Genomic DNA, 19281 nt, shown 5'->3' with positions numbered 1-19281 from the left:
TTCTCATCTGATGTGGTTTCCCAGCATCATGATTTCCTGACAACAGCAACTTTAGAGAAAGTGAAACAGGAAACAGCTTGATCCTTTTGTGTCAACAGTTCCAACTTAAAAAAAAAAAAAACACACCAATACAGCATTGTTTGTCTATATTAGATAAAAATACCTTTAAATTATTTTTATAACTTTTTTGCCATATTGTTCCTTTCTATATATAGAGACTTTCAATGTAAGAACCCCCAAAATGATGTTAAAGTGTTAAAAGTATGAAAACAGTGGAATAAAATGAAAAAAACAATATAATGTGAACTTTTAGATGCAGTCAAGTAACTTTAATTTCATAATAATCTACAAATATATGTACATTTTTAAGTCAATTCATCTTCCCATGTATATTAAATTCACACCATTTACATTCAAGTATGTTCCCTCTCACTGTGATAAATTCCTTATTAGCTCACTTTGCTACTGTCTGCAAAAAGCTGACGTGATCTGGAAGATCAGATGTCACTGATATCTATTTGTCAGTTTCCCTCTTTAGCACACGTATAAAGGCATCTCTTGGAACCTCAACATTGCCGATTTTTCTCATCAACCTCTTGCCTTCTGCTTGCTTTCTTAAAAGCTTCATTCTTCTTGTAATGTCGCCACCATACTGTGGGAAAAAAGAAAAAATTACTAAGCCTGAACTACAACTGCAGCTACAATACATTCCAGCCACACAAAACTCAAGGGTTTAAAATAGTCAGAAAGGCTGGTTATATTTTGACAAAAAGATTACTTTATAGTCCCAAAAGTTTGGCCGAAAGGCCACTAGTTAGAAAGAATAAGGAAGCAAATAAGCACATTAATTTGGACAACTGACTGTTGAGCTGTCAGTTAAATATAAACATTCCTGTAAGCCTGGCACTAGACAACACATTAAATCCAAATCCCCTTGGAACAGCAGCAGGATACCAGCTCAGATACACTGTGGCATCTTGACTAGCACTAGGTTTTTAAATCTAGAAAAATGACCTAAACTGTTGTATAGTGTTGAGCACACACCATCCCACAGGTGTGCTTAGCAGAATTCTATTGCAGTTGTGAGAAAGGGACACTTGTTTAATGTTTTCCAATATGTTCACATCAGAGAGTTAAATCCAAGCTAAATAAGAGGCATCACAGTTTTCCAGTAGCTTTGTTGAGTCTTGTCCATGGTCAACTGTTGCACATTTAAAACTTTATTACAGTGTATTACTGCAAACTTAAGTAGAAGTCTAATCACAAGTCTCAAAAGAAGCACATTTATATTTACTTCTGGTGCCTAGAAACCAATTTAGGAAACATGAAGTTACCTATATGCCCGTGTACACACACACACAAACACACATATTTACTGTGTGCCTACAACTATTAGAAAACAGTTTTTTAAAATTATTTCAACTATTAGAAAATGATGAGGAGATGAAACATACACTCATAAAGTGTGACTGAAAACGCCATTACTTTATCTGATCCGCTCTTCAAGCTACAGCAAGAGGTTACAAGAGTTGGATTTTAAAATAAAAGCTTAAAAGTATGTTAGAATTCCACAGACACTTAGGAGCACAAGCAGACTTGTTTTTGCTGGGTTTCTAGGAAGAGAGGGGCATATCATCTTAGCAGGACGCTAAGGTTTACAAATGTCAGAAACACGAAGAGAAAAAAAATAACTTACACATTTTGCCACAACATTTTTTCTGTAAGGTTTCAGCCTGCAAAATAAAATAACACATACACCTTAACATATTAGAACACCAGCATGTGAAGCTAAGTACTTGAGTTGTTAAAATGTTACTCATTTTTGTAGTAGTTTTGTAAGATGCTTTGGCATCATAACATTTTCAAGTCTTGTATACAAAAGATGAAGCTTTAAACAGAAGATGTAATTCACAGTTTTCAATTCTAGAAACATCACTTAGGGCATATAATATGTACATATAAAGAAATCACAGTCTTGGCTTTTTATCTGGAATTTCTGCTATGACTCACAGGAAGTGTTACATCCATGTGTATATACATGTATAAACAAATTCTTACAGCACCTCTGCCTGAATTCTGACCTTTAATTATTTTACCACTATTTAAACAACAACAGAAAAATGTGATGAGAAACACATCAAGGAAATGGTTTACTTTAAAGAAGCATGTGCTAGGAAAATGTTTTTGCGTTCAGCTGCTATATATTTCCTTTGGAACAGCACAAATCAGCTATTTTTTTGCTGACTCTATTCCACAACTAGCTAGCTTTTTTCAGTAGTAAGAATTTTTTTCCACTGCCAGAGGAAGTGGACACATGTAGTGGAAGTTACACTTTATCCACTAAGTGCAATTCTGACCCCAAGCAATCTAAAATAAAAATACAATTTCTTTGTAAAAATTTAAACGTGTAATCATAGTCACTGCTCAAATGTTTTTTTTATTCAAGTAGCATATATCAAGAAAAATACAACTTTATAGCAAAATCAAAGTCCTGTAATGCATAAAACTAGGTAAGATTTCACAAGTCTGTATTTTACATATCTTAACATATGGACAGGAAAAAAAAAAAAACAAACAAGGGAATAGAAAGGCTTCACTTACGTTTCTCTTGCAATGATTTTCTTGCCAATTGCAGCCTGGATGGCTATTTCAAATAACTGTCTAGGAATAGTCTCTTTTAAACGTTCACACAGGAGTTTACCAGCAGCATAGGCTTTATCACTGAAAAAAAAAAAGGTCAACAACACTAAAAATATATCCATAAATCAAATTGTTTGATTGAAGGATTTTAGTAGAGGTTTTCCTCTTCTTAACTCAGAAGATAAGCTGATCAGATCAAATTTTACATCTAAAAAGTGCCTTCTGTATGTCACCTGTTTCATGCTAACAGGTGATAAGACTGTATTAACCTCAGTATATAACATCATATAAAATATTTATAAAAAACACCCTGATTATCCTACACAAATGAAGACATTTGGAATACTGCCACAGCTTCAAGTGAAATTTCAGACTAGGTCAAGGGGAATTTTCATTGATTGTAGGCCCAAGTGGTCAAAATATACATACTACAGAATGCTTTCAATGTCTAGTTTTATATCACAAGAAAAAAATAAATTAACATACTCTTGTCATCTTGCAGCTCAAAAGTTTTGAGATAATAAAAATTATCTAACTATATTCATCATCTACATATGCTTTAGGTTTTGGAAAGAGAAAACAATAAAAGGTCTAAAGAAGCTACTAAGAGATACTTTCATAAGCCATTAGAAAGAAATGGGTCTATCTCTATAAAAATATCCTTTTTTAGCAGACATTTTTACCAACATACATGTTTTCAGATAGTGGCAATGTGACTCCTTGCTACCTGAATAGAGCAAACAGTTTAAACATTAAGTACTTAAGTCATGTTCATTAAGCATTACAGTTTTAAGAGGTAAATATATTTGCTTGTACAGTAAGCACAAATGATGACTATTTTAATACCAAGTTTACAATAATCTCTGTAATGCTTTCTCTTTAAATGTAATTCAGCATAATTCTTACAGATGCAGTTTTTACAGTGGATAACTGAGAATACCTGCACGAAGAGCAAAATTACTGCAACTATGAATTAAAAAACCAAAAAAAACAACTGAAATCTAAAGCCAAAAGAAAGGTTGTCAGTTTTAGTGAGTGAAACAGTTCAGGGTACAGGAGGGTATGGGCCAAATTGATCAAAAATATATGTTACAGCAATAACTAACTTGTGCAAGGTGGCCCACTCCATTTTGCATCTTTTCAGGTAGATTACTAAACACTGCATGCTTATGAGAAATGCATTAACTAGCAATTGTATGCAAGACAGTCCCCTTCAGCCCCATGATCCTTCTGAAAAAGGCATGGGGTTTATTTTCCTATGTCAGCCTTCTGGAGTTACAGAATTCTAAGGATTTTAAGATTGCAGTTATATAAAAAAATACGAAAATATACAAATATTTAGCAACTACAAGTATTTTAAGAAGGAAAACCAAACAACCCAGAAAGAAGGCATTATTGGAAAGGGATGCTGAAGTTACAGAAGGGAGCCTTGTAAAAACTTTGTGAGAAGATAGGGGACAGGCTGGAAACAGAACAGGCATTATTCTCACCTGTAATGCCTGACATACTCATAGAAATGGAATAATTTTAGCAAAAAATTCTGAGGCAATTGCATCCAGTAAATATTTAGATTCTCCTGGCACTCTCTCTGGAAACAAGGTAGCAACAAACTTCTATGGAACAGGAATTACTAGAAGAACAAAATAATTTTTTGGCAGTATTGAGCATCATAAATGATTCATCTGGCACTCCTAGACTGGTCTGCATTTAATTTTTTCCAGCCCTTCAGAGGATTGGCATTTTGCATTTCTTTCTCTCTGCCCTACATTTTCCACAAAAATAGGATATCCAGCACTTAAGCGGAGAAAGGGAAATAAAAAAGTTACTATTAATTATTTCCTAATTTTCATACTACAAAATGATTCTATTTTTCAGTAGTAATGAAAGTGGTCATATAGAAAAATCTTCAATGCAAATGTTCAAACAGATCTGTCATACTAAGAGTAACACATATACCTAGAGTCATTTAGAATCATATAATCGTTTAAGTCAGAAAATACCTTAAGATCATCAAGTCCTATTAACAGACAACATGTTCATTGTTATTCCTTTTGAATAAGGGATCAGTAAACCTACTTGTGTATGATAGTTGCCAGTTCTTCAACTGGATTTCCATTTAGAAGAATATCCATTTTGATTAGGTCTGCTGATTGGTAACCTGCATCTTCATAATCAAAACTAAAAAAAATAAAAGCAGTTCAAAAATTAGTCATGATCTTCTATAAATTATATTTTCCATTCTTTGTTCCATAGATTTTATAGACACATTTCTTAATAAAACACTTGAACTTTTTAACATAAAAACGGAAGTACAGTTTTTAGAAGTCTCTCACTACATCTTCACATTAGAAATGTACTGCACGTAATGTCCCCTCCAATGCAGAAAGATGTCATCTTGACTTCAAGGATGTCTTTCCAATCTAATGAGCAATTAGAAATCTACATGCCTAATGCAGTCTTAAAGAACCCTTCAACACAGCTTTTGAACACTCAATGTCACAGGAATCAAAGACCAATCCAGGACTATCTTCTTTTCATCCTCTGATTTGTCAAACTTTTTATGTGACGCCTATTATCACTGTCTCTGACAACTAAGTTTTTCACTTAGTTTCCAAACCAGATGTCTTTGGTAGGTGTGGGCCTTGCTGTCTGTGTTTTAGTTTGGAGAAATTCTTAAAATGGAAGAGATGCAGAGGTGATGTATGCAATAGATAGACAGATAGACAGAGATACAGATAGATAAACTGATAGACAGACAGATGCATGTAAGTGTAATTGTGGAGGATCATCGATATCACTGTAATAGGGTCAAATCTGAAATACCAGAAAAGGGGGGAAAAATCCTTCAAGATGATTTCAAAGTACTTCTATCTTACTTGGCTTAATAACCACAGATATATGAATGGATCCATGTAACAGAAATATGATTACCGAGAGCACTACATACACAAGCTGTATTAAGGAGTCAATTAGGAAATAAAAACTAATAAATAAATAAGATAATGCAACATCATTGGCAATCACCCCTGAATCAAAGGAAACCCAGCATAATTCTGCTAATGAGATAGGTTCTTGATAAACAGGTTAGGTTTTATGTAGTGGGGGAGCTAGATCTAGAGAGGAAATTTAAGATTTCCATACCTCTGTTTCTTCTACCTTGCCTCTCCACTTTTGCTTATGCTTTTGCTGCATATATATATATATAAACCTGGGCAAGACACGTCTTACTTGCATCTTTAATTAAAGAAAATATAAACTCAAAGCAAATTCAGTCCTTCAATAAAATTCATTTTTATGTTTATAAAATAAATAATGTAATTAGGTATCCCAGTTCCTATTATGTAACATATCCCATTACATACCAGGTTTGTGAGAGCTATTGAGCCTCCTGGGGCACAAACTCATTGCCATACAACATTTTCCCTTCCATTAAACTCACAAACGCTCTTCACAAACATCTGAGCACTGTACTAGGCTCTGAATTCATAGCAGCCACCCACAACACAAAATTGTCTCAAAATACACAATTTTTCTTTTCACATCATAAAGCATGTACGTAAGTAAGTACTGCTTGTTTTAAATACATTTGTTTTTATTAGCTTTAAACAATCAATGTGGTTATTTTCCTTTTTCCACCATGAGCCAGGTCACACAGTAAGTAGTACAGTTTCAGTGATTCCATTGAAAAAAATTATACAGTGTCACATCAGACAAGGACAGACCATTTAGGTCTTACTCATATAGATGAGCCAGTGCCACTCCAGAGGGTGCCCTTGAAAAATACACGCACTGTCAAAGACAATGATTATTAGGTAGTGATGCACTTTTCATGTTTTTCAGACTTCCATTTTCACAGTGAATCTAATCCATTCAAGAAGAGAGACTAGATTTGCAGAACCACCATAAAGCAATGTTATTTACTTGTGCCCTTCCACTGCTGTTTTTCAGGCCTTTTTTTACCATACCACCCCGCCTTCGGGGTCCAGGGTGGGAGGAGAAGAAGGGGGAACAGGGGAGATAATTACCTTGCATAGCCAGAAGACAGAGACTTAAGCGCATCATAAAAATCCACCACAATTTCATTCAGTGGAAAGAGGTATTTTAGCATAACCCTGTTTTCATCAATGTACAACATATCTTTCTGGACTGCCCTACGATCCTAGACAAATAAAAATTGTTTCAGTTTTCCTTGAAATTAAAAAAAAAATAAAAAGCAAATTAAAATGAAGAGAAATCAAGCTACACAAGAGAATTCCTGTACTTAAGCCCCAAAGTAACTTTCTTATTGGTAGTTTGCTGAAGTCCCAGGATAATTTGCAGCACTGTAAAAAATGAAGTGGTTACAACTAATTTGAATTTCTGCTTCTGCTTACTGCTGCCACAGTAAGACTTGCAGGCTCATCTTCTTAAATTTATTTTAGAAACTCTTTTTAATACATTTTATTCTTCACTGTACTGCTTTGTATTATGTATTTTGGAATGTTAAAAGCCAAGAAAATATTGTGAAGAAATAATATAAACACAATATGCATGGCAGTTAAACCATTTTCAACTAGAAGTACTCCAAATACAGTTAGGCAAATTTGGCCATCACTATCCTAAATTTACTTTCAGTGACTGAAAAAAGTACATGGGCACATAGTCAGAAGTGTTGGCAGAAGTTGTATTCCCATGAATATACTTCTAAAAAAAACAATACATCTTATTCCCCTGCTGCAGACTCCATTCTTTCAGAAGAACAGAACTAGCTATGAAGTAGTCTAGTACAGACCAAGCACTTTGTTGTCACTGAAATTCATCATTTACTTTTCAATTTATGAATTCTGTAGTTCAGAATTTTACAAATAAAACGTTAAAAATTATTTTATCTATCAAAAGTATTCAATAATTACTTCAAAGATACTATTTAAGTAGTAATATTTATTGTCATACTATCTTGTGTCTTCACTTTAAGCATGAGGTGAAGAGCTTAAAAATGCAAAAGATAAAAAAAAATTATACACCAACCTGACACAAGGTAATTATTTTCCCAATATATTCATGAGGTGTTACAATAGTACCAAGAACAGTTGGCTCCAAATATTCTGATACTGAAAGTTTATCAGGAAACTGAGCAGGGCTGATAATAGTAATTTGGTCTTTTCCATACTCCTGAAAACACAAAAAAATAAACCAGATACTGTAACTTTAGAAGTAAGTAAAATGAACAGCAAAGGAGACAAATATAGCATTGAACAAATGCTAATAAATGCTTAAAATAATACAGCAAGATATGTGTCCTATACTCCCAATTTCAAGGAAACGTATAAGACATAAAAAGAGAGTGCTTGAAATGAAATGGGAAAGAGCAGTTAACATCCTTAAGAAAATTTAAAACTAAGTAATATACTGGTGTTTCTAATGCTTACTATAAAATACAGTACTAGCCTACATTTAAAAAGAGACTCTAGATGTTACATATACATATTGTTTTCATTAATTTAACATACCTTTATCAACTTTGCTGAGGAAAGAACAGCTTTATATGGCACTGTAGGTGCAGTCAAAATAACAGACATATTATACTCTTGCTCCAAACGCTGATTAAAGACTTCCATATGTAGAAGACCAAGGAAGCCCAATCTGGAAAATAAATACCCTGATGGTAAAAGTATTTCTAGAATTTCACAGTGGTCTTTTTCACCCTCTAGCATGTTTACAGGGCAAGTATCAGGCAGAGCAAACAACCTTCAAGGGACTAAATAATCCTACAGTTGAATTAAGTCTTGGAGAACAAAAAATATTAATCACAAAAATTTTCATTATCTGTGCAAACAGAAAATGTAAAAAAATCAAATGCTTTTGATCTTTATCATTAATTTGAATTACAGCTTCTAATTTTGAATTAAGTTTACTTCTACCTTCAGTTTACTTAAACATGCATTAACTTATGAATGGTTTCAAAAATGAAAGCAGCACAAAAACCTCACCTCCATCCAGCTCCTAAGGCAAGGCTACTGTCACGATGAACAGTTACACTGGAGTCATTCAATGTCAGCCTTTCCAAAGCACTTTTGAGATTATTATATTCTGTTTGATCTATTGGATACATTCCTGTCAAAATAGATTAAACAGAAGTGATGTGACAGAGAGCTTTAGCTACTGTGTACTTGGCTTTCAAATATGCCACTTACAGTTAACAGAGTAATAAAATCAGGAATAGTTCCTTTCTGCTCTATCAGTTTTTAAATGTGAAAAACATGAGGATTCTTTATTCCTCAAAAAAAAAATATTCAAAACATAAAAATGTTTTAGATTACCTCAGAATTAACATCTAAACCATAATGGTAGTATCACTGTACTCGTCTAATCCTTCACATTTGTGGGAGATTCACAGTTGAGTACAACCACAGTTTTGCAGTGTAAATGTATAGACTTCACTGAAGTGTTCCCTCAAAGCTAAGAGTGTGTGAAAAATAAAAAGCATCATTTCAAAGTTGCAAATATTTCTCTAGTCTCTAAATTAATGAAAACAGCTGTTTGTATAACTACTGCCTGAAATAGATTCTACTGTATCACTTTTCACATCCTGGTATGTCATCTACATCAAGAAGCAACACACGTGCACACAAAAACATTATTTACACAATTAGACTTTTCAACAGTCACTGGGAGACTGCCTAGTCTCCATGAGACAGTTCAAGTAAGTTTTACACACTGCTTCTCAACAGGTCTAGAAAATTATTTAAATTATTAAATTATTTACAGAGTTTTTTTATAAAGCCACCTTCTGTAGCATTTGTAGTAGTTACTGAAGCTAGTGGCAACAGCTCAACAGAACTATTCAAGCTCAAAAAGTCAAATATTTTGCAGGATCATTCTGCATATTAGCTCTAGCTAAATTTTAAAAGAAAAAGCAACACAATAATTACAGAAACCCAATTATCAAGACAAGTAATTCCCTCTCTTTCTTTTTAATTTCAACCCTTCTTTTCTAGCTATTAAGAGTTTACTGGCATTAGAAACAATAATCATGTTTGTCTTGTATTCATGTAAAACCAGTCAGCATTTATTACCAATCCTGTTAAGTCACAGGGAAAACACACAAATCTACATAAGGGACACACCTTGGCTAAAATTCTAATCCTCCCAACTCTAAATATACATGTCTTCTTTTAAAAGCTCTAACAGCTCTTACTATTGTCAATGGAAAAAAGTAACTCCACTTTGTATTGATTTACTCCTCACCTGCAAAAACCATTGGCTTCGCTGACTTAAAGCCAGGCAAAGGCTCCACTGGCTGTTTATACAGAAACAATGTGTCTCCTATTTGGGCTTCTGTTACTTCTTTCATTCCAGCAATCAGGTACCCCACCTGTCCTGCATAGCTAAATAAAATTGTTATTATGTGGACATGATTGTTGGCATTAGCAGTATTTCTACTATTTTTCTACTTGATTTAGCCCAGACAGAAATTCAAATAAATCATCCCTTAAAAGCCCATATCCAATGTCCAGAAGTGAGATTTAAGTTGTTTCACTTCTGAGTTGTCAACAGTGTCAACTGGTTCTTTTTCTGAACAGTACATTTATGATCCTGGATTTTGAATATTGTGTTGCTCCCGGTTTAAAAGCTGGAGCTAGACCCCTAAGAAGCTCCTAAGACAAAGAAACTAGAACAGTACCCGGCTGCCAGCACAGCGAGTTTCATAACCCATTAAGGTGAAACTAGACAAACACTTTTCATCAGCACATTATGCTAATAGGAGGGGAATACATGGTAAATATTGAGTAAAACACAGTGTACCGGTTTTGGCTTGGATGGAGTAACTTTCTTCAAAGCAGCCTTGTATGAAGCTGTGTTTTAGAATTGTGACTAAAACAAGTGCTGATAACACATCAATGTTTAGGTATTGCTGAACAGGCCCTCTGTGTTTCTCACTGTGCCCCTGCAAGCTAACAGACTGGGGGTGTGCAAGAGACTCGGAGGTGACACAGCCAGGACAACAGACTCAAACTGGCCAAAAGGGCATTCCATACCACAGATCATCATGCTTAGCAATAAAAAAGAAGTGTAGTCTTCCCAAGACTTCTACTTGTAGACTAGCAGGACATCAGTCTGCTTGCGGAAAGTGGTGAATAATGGACTGGTTTTGCATCACTTATTTTCTTTTTTTTTTTCTCCTTCATTTATTAAACTGTCTTAATCCACAAGTGCTTCCTCAGTTCTCATCCTGCTAGGGTTGGATAGTGAGCAGGGGGCTGGCTGGGTTGCTGGCTGGGTTCAACCCACCAGACACAGTAATGTAACCTGAGAATGCCCCAGATGAAGTTATTAACATGTATTTGGTTGCGAACTGGTAAAACTTCTCCTCTAATTCTAAGTACCTGATTTTCTTCCCACTGCTGCCATTGAGAAGCCAGTTTCTGGAAGCTGTTGTATTCAGGGATTTTAAGTTTTCCACCCTCAAAATATGCTGCAGCAATACCTAAGATGAAGCCCCATTCCCTTCCACTCTCAAACAAGGCAGTTCCTAGAAATAAATTGGACAGCTGAATAAGAATATAGAACACTAGCCTTTAAACACCTAGCTGTCCATATGTTCCATGTAGTACAGAAAATAATGGATTCCTCCCACATCAATGCCCAAAAAGCACTCCCTAAAACCTTCTGCCTCAGCGTGCCCAAAATAAAAAAATGACACAGAGTATTAAATTGCAAACAGTAATTATTAAAAAAACCCACCACCAAAGAACAAAAAACTAGACAACTCCCAGTTTTTACCTCTCAAAGCAAAAAACATACAGAAATGCAGGACACTGTAGCTTACCCCAATAGATAATTTGTTCCACTGTAAAAAGTTTTTACTTACAGTTTATGTGTTGGCTGTTCGTCTGGAGTCAGAATTCCAACTTCGTTAACTTCATATCTTTTCTTAGTATGTGCAGACACAATTTTCTGTCCTTTTGCAATTTCCCCACCAAAGAGCGCAATGTTAGCTATGACACCTCGGTAGTGGTCAAAGGTAGAGTCAAATACTAAGGCTTTCAATGGCTCAGCAGTATTACATTGGGGTCTGTCACCAAAAAAATAGAATATATTATGCAGTGTGTTTTCAATCAATATTGAATGAGCAAGCATGCCCACCCCGAACACTTTCATAGAATCTTACCAGGCTGGAAGGGATTTCCAGTATCACCTGATCCAACTTTTCTTGGCAAAAAACACAGAAAACACAGGCTTAACAAGATGGCCCAGCACCCTGCCCAAACAAACCAGAGAATGTCCAATGGTGGGGAATCCACCACTTTCCTGGAAAGATTATTTCAACAGCTCTTTGTAGCTACTGTTTAAATACCAGACCACGACAAGCCTTCTTTTATCAAGGCTGAACCAAGTCCATTTTTCTCAGCCTTTCCTTAAAGGGCAGGCTGCCCAGTCTTTTGAGCATCTCTGTGGCACTTCTGTGGCCCCTCTTCAGCCTGTCCACATTTTCTGCACAAGAAGAGACCAAAGCAAAACACAGTATTCCAGGTATGGACTGAGCACCACTGAGCAGACTGAGATAATGACTTCTTCAGCTCTGCTGTTGACATCCTCGTTGAGGCAACCCAGCATGCTGCTGTCTTTCTTTGCTGCAGGAGCACAGTGTTCACTCATGTGGACTTCATTGCCCGCAAAGACCTCTGGGTCCATTTCCACAGAGCTGCTCCCCAGCTAGGTAGATTCCAGCCTGTGCTGTGCTACTGAATTCCCAGATGCAAGACCTTTGCCTCTGTTGAATTTCATAAGATTCTTGTTAGCCCACTCTTCCAGCAAAGTTGCTCCCCCTTTCTGAAGTGTCTATTTCCCCTCTTAGTTTAGTAGCACTGGCAAACTTCACTAGGGTACACATCTCAACTTCCAGATCACTTCTGATGATAATAAACAGCATTGAACTCAATGTGGAACCCTGGCAGACCCTACCTGTGGCCAGGCTGAAAAGGAGCTATTTACCACCACCCCCTGGGTTGAGCCTGTCAGACAGTTCTCATGACACAAACCACTCCAGACTGTAACACAGTGGTTTCCCCAGGAGTCTGTGAGAAACCTTAAAGATCCAGGTAAAGAGAAACCAAGGTTGCCAGTGTCAGTCATACTACACAGCAGGTTACTCTGCTGTAGAAGATGATCAGGTTTGTCAAGCACAATATGCCTTTGGCGAACCCCTACTCACTTTTCCCAATCACTTACTTCATCTGATTTGTCATAGCCCCCAGGAGGATTTGTCCATACCATTTCCAGGGACTGCAGTAAGACTGATGGGCCTATAAATTCCTGGAACCGCCTTTAAGCTCTTCTTGTAAATTGGACATTAGCATTCCTCCAGTCTTACAAGATGTCCCCTGATCTCCACAGCTTCTCAAAGATTATGAAGAGCAGCTTTGCATGGACACAGTCAGCTCTCCTACAATCCTCAGGTGGATACTATCAGGGCCAGTGGATGCACAGGGGTCAGGCTCCTGTAATAGTTCATATACCAACTCCTTTGCTGACAGTGGGTGTGCATCAACCTGCATGTTTGCTCCCCAGTCCTAAAGCCCAACACTGCTGGTAAAGACAGAGGTAAAGAAAATGTCCCTCTGCTTTTCAGCCTCGCTGGTGACCAATTCACCTCTCCTGTTTAAGCACAAGTCACTATTCCTTCTGTTTCTCCTACATCTCTCTGTGAAATATTTTCTTTAAATTAGATGCCTATTAAGTGTAAAACTACTGCCAATACCATATAAATGCAACTCATGATTTTCTAATTACTTTGTAAGGTTAATTAGATACATAATTAAATACAGACTTACGGTGGGATCTTCTCAATGACCTTTTGAAGAACTTTTTCAACATTTGTTCCTTGTTTAGCAGAAATCTAAAACAAATCCAACATCAACTTTATAAGACACGTCTTGCACTTATTAATTAAATAGTGTCATGTTTACTTAGACAGTTTGAGTGGCACCCATAAAAGCACTCAAAAGAAGACTCTAGAATGCTCTTACTAAGAAATACTGGTTTTTCTTTTGTGAATGGCTATTATATTTATGATAGAAATGAAAACCATTTATGGATTGACAGTGAGAAATAATTTAAAATCCCAGATTCCATTCCTCAAAAAATACTAGAATCTTTAGCTAACAGTTATTTTCTCCACTCTTACAGGAGACAAAATTTAAAGAAATTCTTATGTCAGACAAGAACAGGCAGACGGATAGCACTCTCTTAATTTACAACATGCACATGTCACTCATTAGTTACAAAGTTATATTATTAGCCATATTATAAAACTTAAAGATCCTACCCTTATACATTCATCTGTAGGGATATCAAACAGCTTCTCAATTTGTTTTTCAACTCTTTCAGGGTCTGCATTTTTCAAGTCAATCTGCAAAACAAAAAACTGCTAAATATACAAGCAATCACAACCTCCCACATCATCCGGTACTGTAGCTTTCAAAAGTACAACAAATAATCTTTATGTATTTATGAGTAAATATTGTGCACCTTTAGGAAAAGATCAATACTCATTTTATAAAGTCTTCCTTTATTGATTTTGGGAAGGATCCCATCTGTAACCAGTCTAGTTTCGGCTTGTTCCATTGGGGAACACACCTTTATCCAAGAGTTGGTAAAAATCTTTAGTTTACAAAGTAATTTGAAATCATGAAGTGCTACCTACACTGTTTATATGATCACATATTAGTACAATATAAATCTACAAAAAGCAATTAACATAAGCTGAGCAGTAATTAATCTCGTGATTCCAATAACACAGTTCTCAAAATTGCATAGAAAATAACGCTTAGAATTTAATTTAAAATTAAGACTCTGCTTTTTAAATATTGATATTTTAAATATGTTGTTTCCTCAATATTAATGAACTTTTAACATCACCAATTCCAGCCATAAACCAGCACTGCAAAGTCCACCACTAAGCACATCCTTAAGTGCTACATTTTTTAAATACCTAAATATGTTTCATGAAATTAAAAATTTCACAGCAGTTACTGTAAAATTTTACACAGACAGCAAATACAGAAAATTCCTATTACATTCTAGTAATCTTATAGCTAAAACCTATAAATATTATAATAACTTTCTTTGTTATGTACTTATCTTTAAAGTTACATTTCTGATCAGCACTGTACACATTTAAACAACCCAAGTATTTAACAGAAAACACTAAAATCTTTATTACCTTGTTTATGACAGGAATTATTGAAAGCTGCGCTTCAAAGGCAAGATAGAAGTTTGCCACAGTCTGAGCCTGAATACCCTAGAAAATAACATTGTAAAGTTTAACACAGAAACCTCCTCAGTTTTGGTGTGGTTCTGGAGAGTATCTTTAGGCATACTATACTATTTAAGATTACTTTGATATTCTATCAACTCTTTCATTTAGGAGATGGATAAATAAAAGATGATTGATTATAAGTAACTGCTTTAAAATCACATTATTCTTTTTCTGCAAGGTAATACTTTCATGGAGATAGACAAGGGGTAAAAAAACTGCCAGAAAAGCTAAAAAAACCCCACAATGTAGATTCCCTCTAGCTTAAGGAAATCGTGAAATGCTAAATAGAAAAGAAGAATGAAGTACTACACCTCATTTGCATCCACTACAAGTATGACACCTTGACAGGCAGATAGTGACCGTGATACTTCATAGCTGAAATCTACATGGCCCTATGGAGAAAACAAATGTTTACAATTTCAGGTATTTTTGCAAAGATTTCTGTACTACATTGTTTCCATTTGTATATAAGTTCACATTCTTATAAAAGAGAAATTGAATAAACACAGTAAGCCAGAAATCTCCTACTTTTCACTATAAAGACATTTAGATTTGTGTGATTTTAACACTGTTTATATTTAACTTACTGGCGTGTCAATAAGATTTAAGAGGTAGTTTATTCCTTCATGATTGTAAAAGAGAGATGCAGATTGGGCTTTAACTGTAATTCCTCTTTCACGTTCCACCTGAAGTTTATCCAGCACCTGTTTATTACGGTCAGTTTTAGAAATTGTTCCTAAAAATAAGGAAAAAAAAAAAAAGAAAGTTTTATTACCTAATTTACTACATAAATCTTGAAAATGCCATTAACAAAAAGTTAACCAAGAGCAAATGAAGCTTTCCCATAAAATTAAGCTAAACAAAGATTTTCAACCAAAGACAAAACAGTGAATCAACTCTTTACATTTGTCAAATGAAGTTTATACAATAAAGTTACATAAAATACTATCCTGAATAAGCAGGATAACAAACATCTAAGAAATTAAGAAGAAGCAAAAATTCCCTTGAATTGTAAACAATTTTGATACTTAAGGAAACTTCCCCTCCTATCACTGAAGAAGAGTGGCCCACAGCTCTAAAATCAATCTCAAGTGCCAGACAAGCATTAGCACAGAGTGACAGACCTGAATTGAAAATCCCATTTTAGCACAGGCATCAGGCAGAAATTCTCATAGTGATACATGGGAGGTAATCATAAAAAATAACTTTGATCAGAAGTTTCTCTCCCTGGTTTTGTTTCATTCACCCTTAAATGAGAGTCCAGAGCTCCCAGGTCATGACAGTCTCACCCCTTCTGTCCACCTCAACCACCAGCAATAAACATCATAAACTTAACATGTACTGTTCTAATGGGTGACTAGTTAGAATGACAGGACTGACACCTTGAACAAGAAAGATGTTGAAACAAGGAACATCTTGAAACTCCTTTTCAGTCTCTTTCCAAAATATGTACCTCTTTAAATGAATTACAACTTCCTTATGCCTACATGAAGATAGATCTCAACCACAAAGTCCATATATCTGTAACACTACACAACTGAGAACTTAAAGGCACAAGCAACACTAGAACAGCAAAAATATTAGAAATTTATATATTTCTAATCATATATAATAATCAATGGTACAGAAACTTAAGATGCTACCTTCCATGTCAGGAAAAGGTAGTATAAAATGGAAATGCTTACCTGTAATTTCCAGCAATCTGTCTGCTAGTGTACTTTTGCCATGATCTACATGAGCTATAATACTGAAGTTTCTAATGCTTTCAACAGGATACGCCGCCATATCTAATTTTTCCTGAAAAACAGGAATTTCTTTTCATAAATCAAGGTTACACTCTCTATATTTCATATGACCTGGCCCTTAAAAAAACAAATTATTTATTTTAATATTTTTTTTCTCTAGAAGAAGCAAAAGTTGAACAGAGGTACAAAAGCCTGAATGGTCAACATTGTTTAAAATGTCAGCATTTCACTTTAGTCATACAGACACATGTATTCTTTTATCACTAAACAATCATGAACTATGCTGGAAAGTGTGTAAAAGGTACTATGTTCCTCTGTAAAAGAGAGGTGGAAAACTTTGTTTTACAGTTTCACATTTGTGAAACTACTAAACTTAAGGATTAAGAAACCTGGATTCAGAGGGCCATTAAGGACATCATTCTTCACAAGCATGATATGAATACAGAGCCATTACCCAGAGACTCAGCGATAGTGACCTTATCATAAGGAGCAAGCAGACAGTGAAAAAGGATGCTATAGTGTGCAAGAAGCCAATCCACATACAAAAGTCAAAGCATTTTATTTATTTACAGTTCTACGCAGAAAGGGGCACTTGATGGAAAATCCACAAAGCCAGCAAACAACTATCGCCAGCAAACAACTATCAAAACTTTATACTATATATACATTTTACCAAACAAAGACATTAATATCCACTGCCTAAAAGTTACATAGTTTTAATTTGTATTCTATTTGTTAAATTACTCCTTCACTTTTTATGCCAGTTAGCCAGCATGGCCTCTTTCTCTTGAGTCGGTGGGTTTCTCGGGTCTGTGGTCGTGATCGTCCCCTGCCAGAACTCCCTTTTTACCCAGCCAGAGCCGATCTCAGCACATATGCCGAGCTGGCTTTGTTAGTTCCTTCCTTATCCTGGGAGTTCTGTCAAATGTCCTTCTGGCCCGCGAATTCTGCATTCCTTGTGCCCACTACTAACAGTAAATCCTTCTCTCCAAGCTCTGGTAACGTGTGCCTAGAACTGAGATGACTGGAACATGTCAAGCCCTACACCTTAGTAAGGCAATTCTACCAAGGAGTAACGCGTCCTTCTCACTCCGGGACGGCAGCGCGGGCTGCCCGGCGGTGCGGCGAGCCCCGGGGAGCGGCAGGAGCCCCTCGGGCAGGGGCAGGGGCAGGGGCTGCCCGGCGTGCGGCGAGCCCCGGGGAGCGGCAGGAGCCCCTCGGGCAGGGGCTGCCCGGCGTGCGGCGAGCCCCGGGGGAGCGGCAGGAGCCCCTCGGGCAGGGGCAGGGGCAGGGGCGCGGGCTGCCCGGGACTCACCTGGCCGCGGCTGCTGTAGGGCCGCCCGCCCGCCGCGGGCAGCCAGGCCGGACGGCAGAGCGGGGCGGCGGCGGGGCAGAGGCTCGGCAGCCGTGCCCCCCAGCGCAGGGCCGCCCTGCCGGCGAGGGCCATGGCGCCGGCAGCAGCTCAGCTCCGTTCAGCTCCGCCCAGCCCGGCCCGCCGTGCCCCGCTACCCTCAGGCCGCGCCGGGCGCGCCGCGCAGGGCGGGCGCAGCGCCCCGGAAGGGCCGGGAGGAGGCGGCGGGGACGCTGCCGGGGCTGCCGGGGCGAGGGACGCCGCTGCCGCCGCGAGTTGCTGCTCTGCTGGCGCTACAGACGGGTGTATTGTGTGGGATGCCGGCTGCTCCGCTGGCATCTGGCCCTTGTGGCCGTCAGAGCTGCGCCTTGTTACATTCTGGAAGCGGAAGAATGTTGTATTCTCAGATGCGTTTTCCGTGTGTTGCTGTTCGTCACAGGCTTTGCGGTTCTTCCAGATATTTTTCTAGCTTGTGTCTTTCCTAGTTTGGCTTTTATAGGTGAACGCGTATTCCTCTGTTTTTTTTTCCTTGAAATTTTTGCATTAAGGTTTCACAGGCCTGGGAAAACATGCAGGCAAGGGTCACTGTTCTCTTTACATATATTGGCTCCTCCTTTCTCTTTTGGTCAGTCTAATTATGATTTCAGCTGTGGCTATGTAAAATATTTCAGAAATGCCAGCAGACCACTTAGTTAAGAAAACTCCTAATACTTAATCAGTTTCACACACTAGAGATGTGCCAAATAAAGCAAGGCAGTAAATTTTGAGGGCAAAATAATTTAAAGGAGGTTTCATTTCAGGATATAAGTATAAAATTCGTAGTCCTTTTTAAGTTAGAAGGATTTGGTCTCAAAAGGCTGCATAAAAGTGATAAGTAGTGCAGACAGGAGTTCTATGTAAAATGACTTAGGATTGTGCAGTAATGAATTTGCTAATGTAGTTCACTGCTGGGCTGATCCCATGGACTTTGGGTAGTAATGGACAAAGACAGTCCTTTGGCAAATTCAGGAAAATGTATAGAGAAGGAGAAGTATGTCCCTGAATGGTGAATGAATGCAACAGGAACCAAGAATCCAAAGCCGTGATCCAGAGCAGGCGTATGAGGTATAGGAGGTGTATTTGGAGGAAAACATTCTCCCTACTACACGCAGATTAAGTTTGATGCACTATAGGTATTGGCTTACCTGTGTGCAATAGCAGAGAACACCGATACATGGCAATACTGTCATTCCTAAAGGGATAAT

General features: G+C 37.2%; 1 protein-coding gene across 3 annotated transcripts; it reads right to left on the bottom strand.

Annotated features, from left to right (window-relative positions):
- Positions 1-307: 307 nt before the first annotated feature.
- On the bottom strand, positions 308-18460 carry GUF1 (GTP binding elongation factor GUF1). 3 transcript variants are annotated; one of them, XM_030270993.4, is made up of 17 exons: positions 18002-18460; positions 16627-16738; positions 15529-15677; positions 15253-15333; positions 14846-14923; positions 13949-14032; positions 13455-13519; positions 11492-11695; positions 9868-10007; positions 8610-8733; positions 8130-8262; positions 7648-7791; positions 6666-6799; positions 4717-4818; positions 2602-2721; positions 1697-1733; positions 308-652 (listed from the first exon to the last, which is right to left on the bottom strand). In XM_030270993.4, exons 1-17 carry the CDS (start codon positions 18131-18133, stop codon positions 515-517), a joined length of 1977 nt encoding a protein of 658 aa, XP_030126853.4. In that variant the 5' UTR covers positions 18134-18460; the 3' UTR covers positions 308-514. The 3 variants fall into 3 exon arrangements, with proteins under 3 accessions (XP_030126853.4, XP_032603937.3, XP_030126854.4); XM_032748046.3 differs by lacking the exons at positions 13455-13519; positions 13949-14032; positions 14846-14923; ... (2 more) ...; positions 16627-16738; positions 18002-18460 and adding an exon at positions 11792-13445; XM_030270994.4 differs by lacking the exons at positions 11492-11695; positions 13455-13519; positions 13949-14032; ... (3 more) ...; positions 16627-16738; positions 18002-18460 and adding an exon at positions 11007-11487.
- Positions 18461-19281: the final 821 nt, after the last annotated feature.

This window comes from Taeniopygia guttata, chromosome 4, assembly GCF_048771995.1.
Source record: "Taeniopygia guttata chromosome 4, bTaeGut7.mat, whole genome shotgun sequence".
Classification (NCBI taxonomy): domain Eukaryota; kingdom Metazoa; phylum Chordata; class Aves; order Passeriformes; family Estrildidae; genus Taeniopygia; species Taeniopygia guttata.
This window is presented reverse-complemented; position numbering and strand designations above follow the sequence as displayed.

Coding starts and splice junctions, on each gene's coding strand:
- GUF1 (XM_030270993.4), bottom strand. CDS start 18,133: ATGGCCCTCGCCGGCAGGGCGGCCCTGCGCTGGGGGGCACGGCTGCCG. Junction 16,739..18,001: donor CCTACAGCAGCCGCGGCCAG/GTGAGTCCCGGG, acceptor CCTGTTTTTCAG/GAAAAATTAGATATGGCGGC. Junction 653..1,696: donor AAAATGTTGTGGCAAAATGT/GTAAGTTATTTT, acceptor TTTTTCCCACAG/TATGGTGGCGACATTACAAG.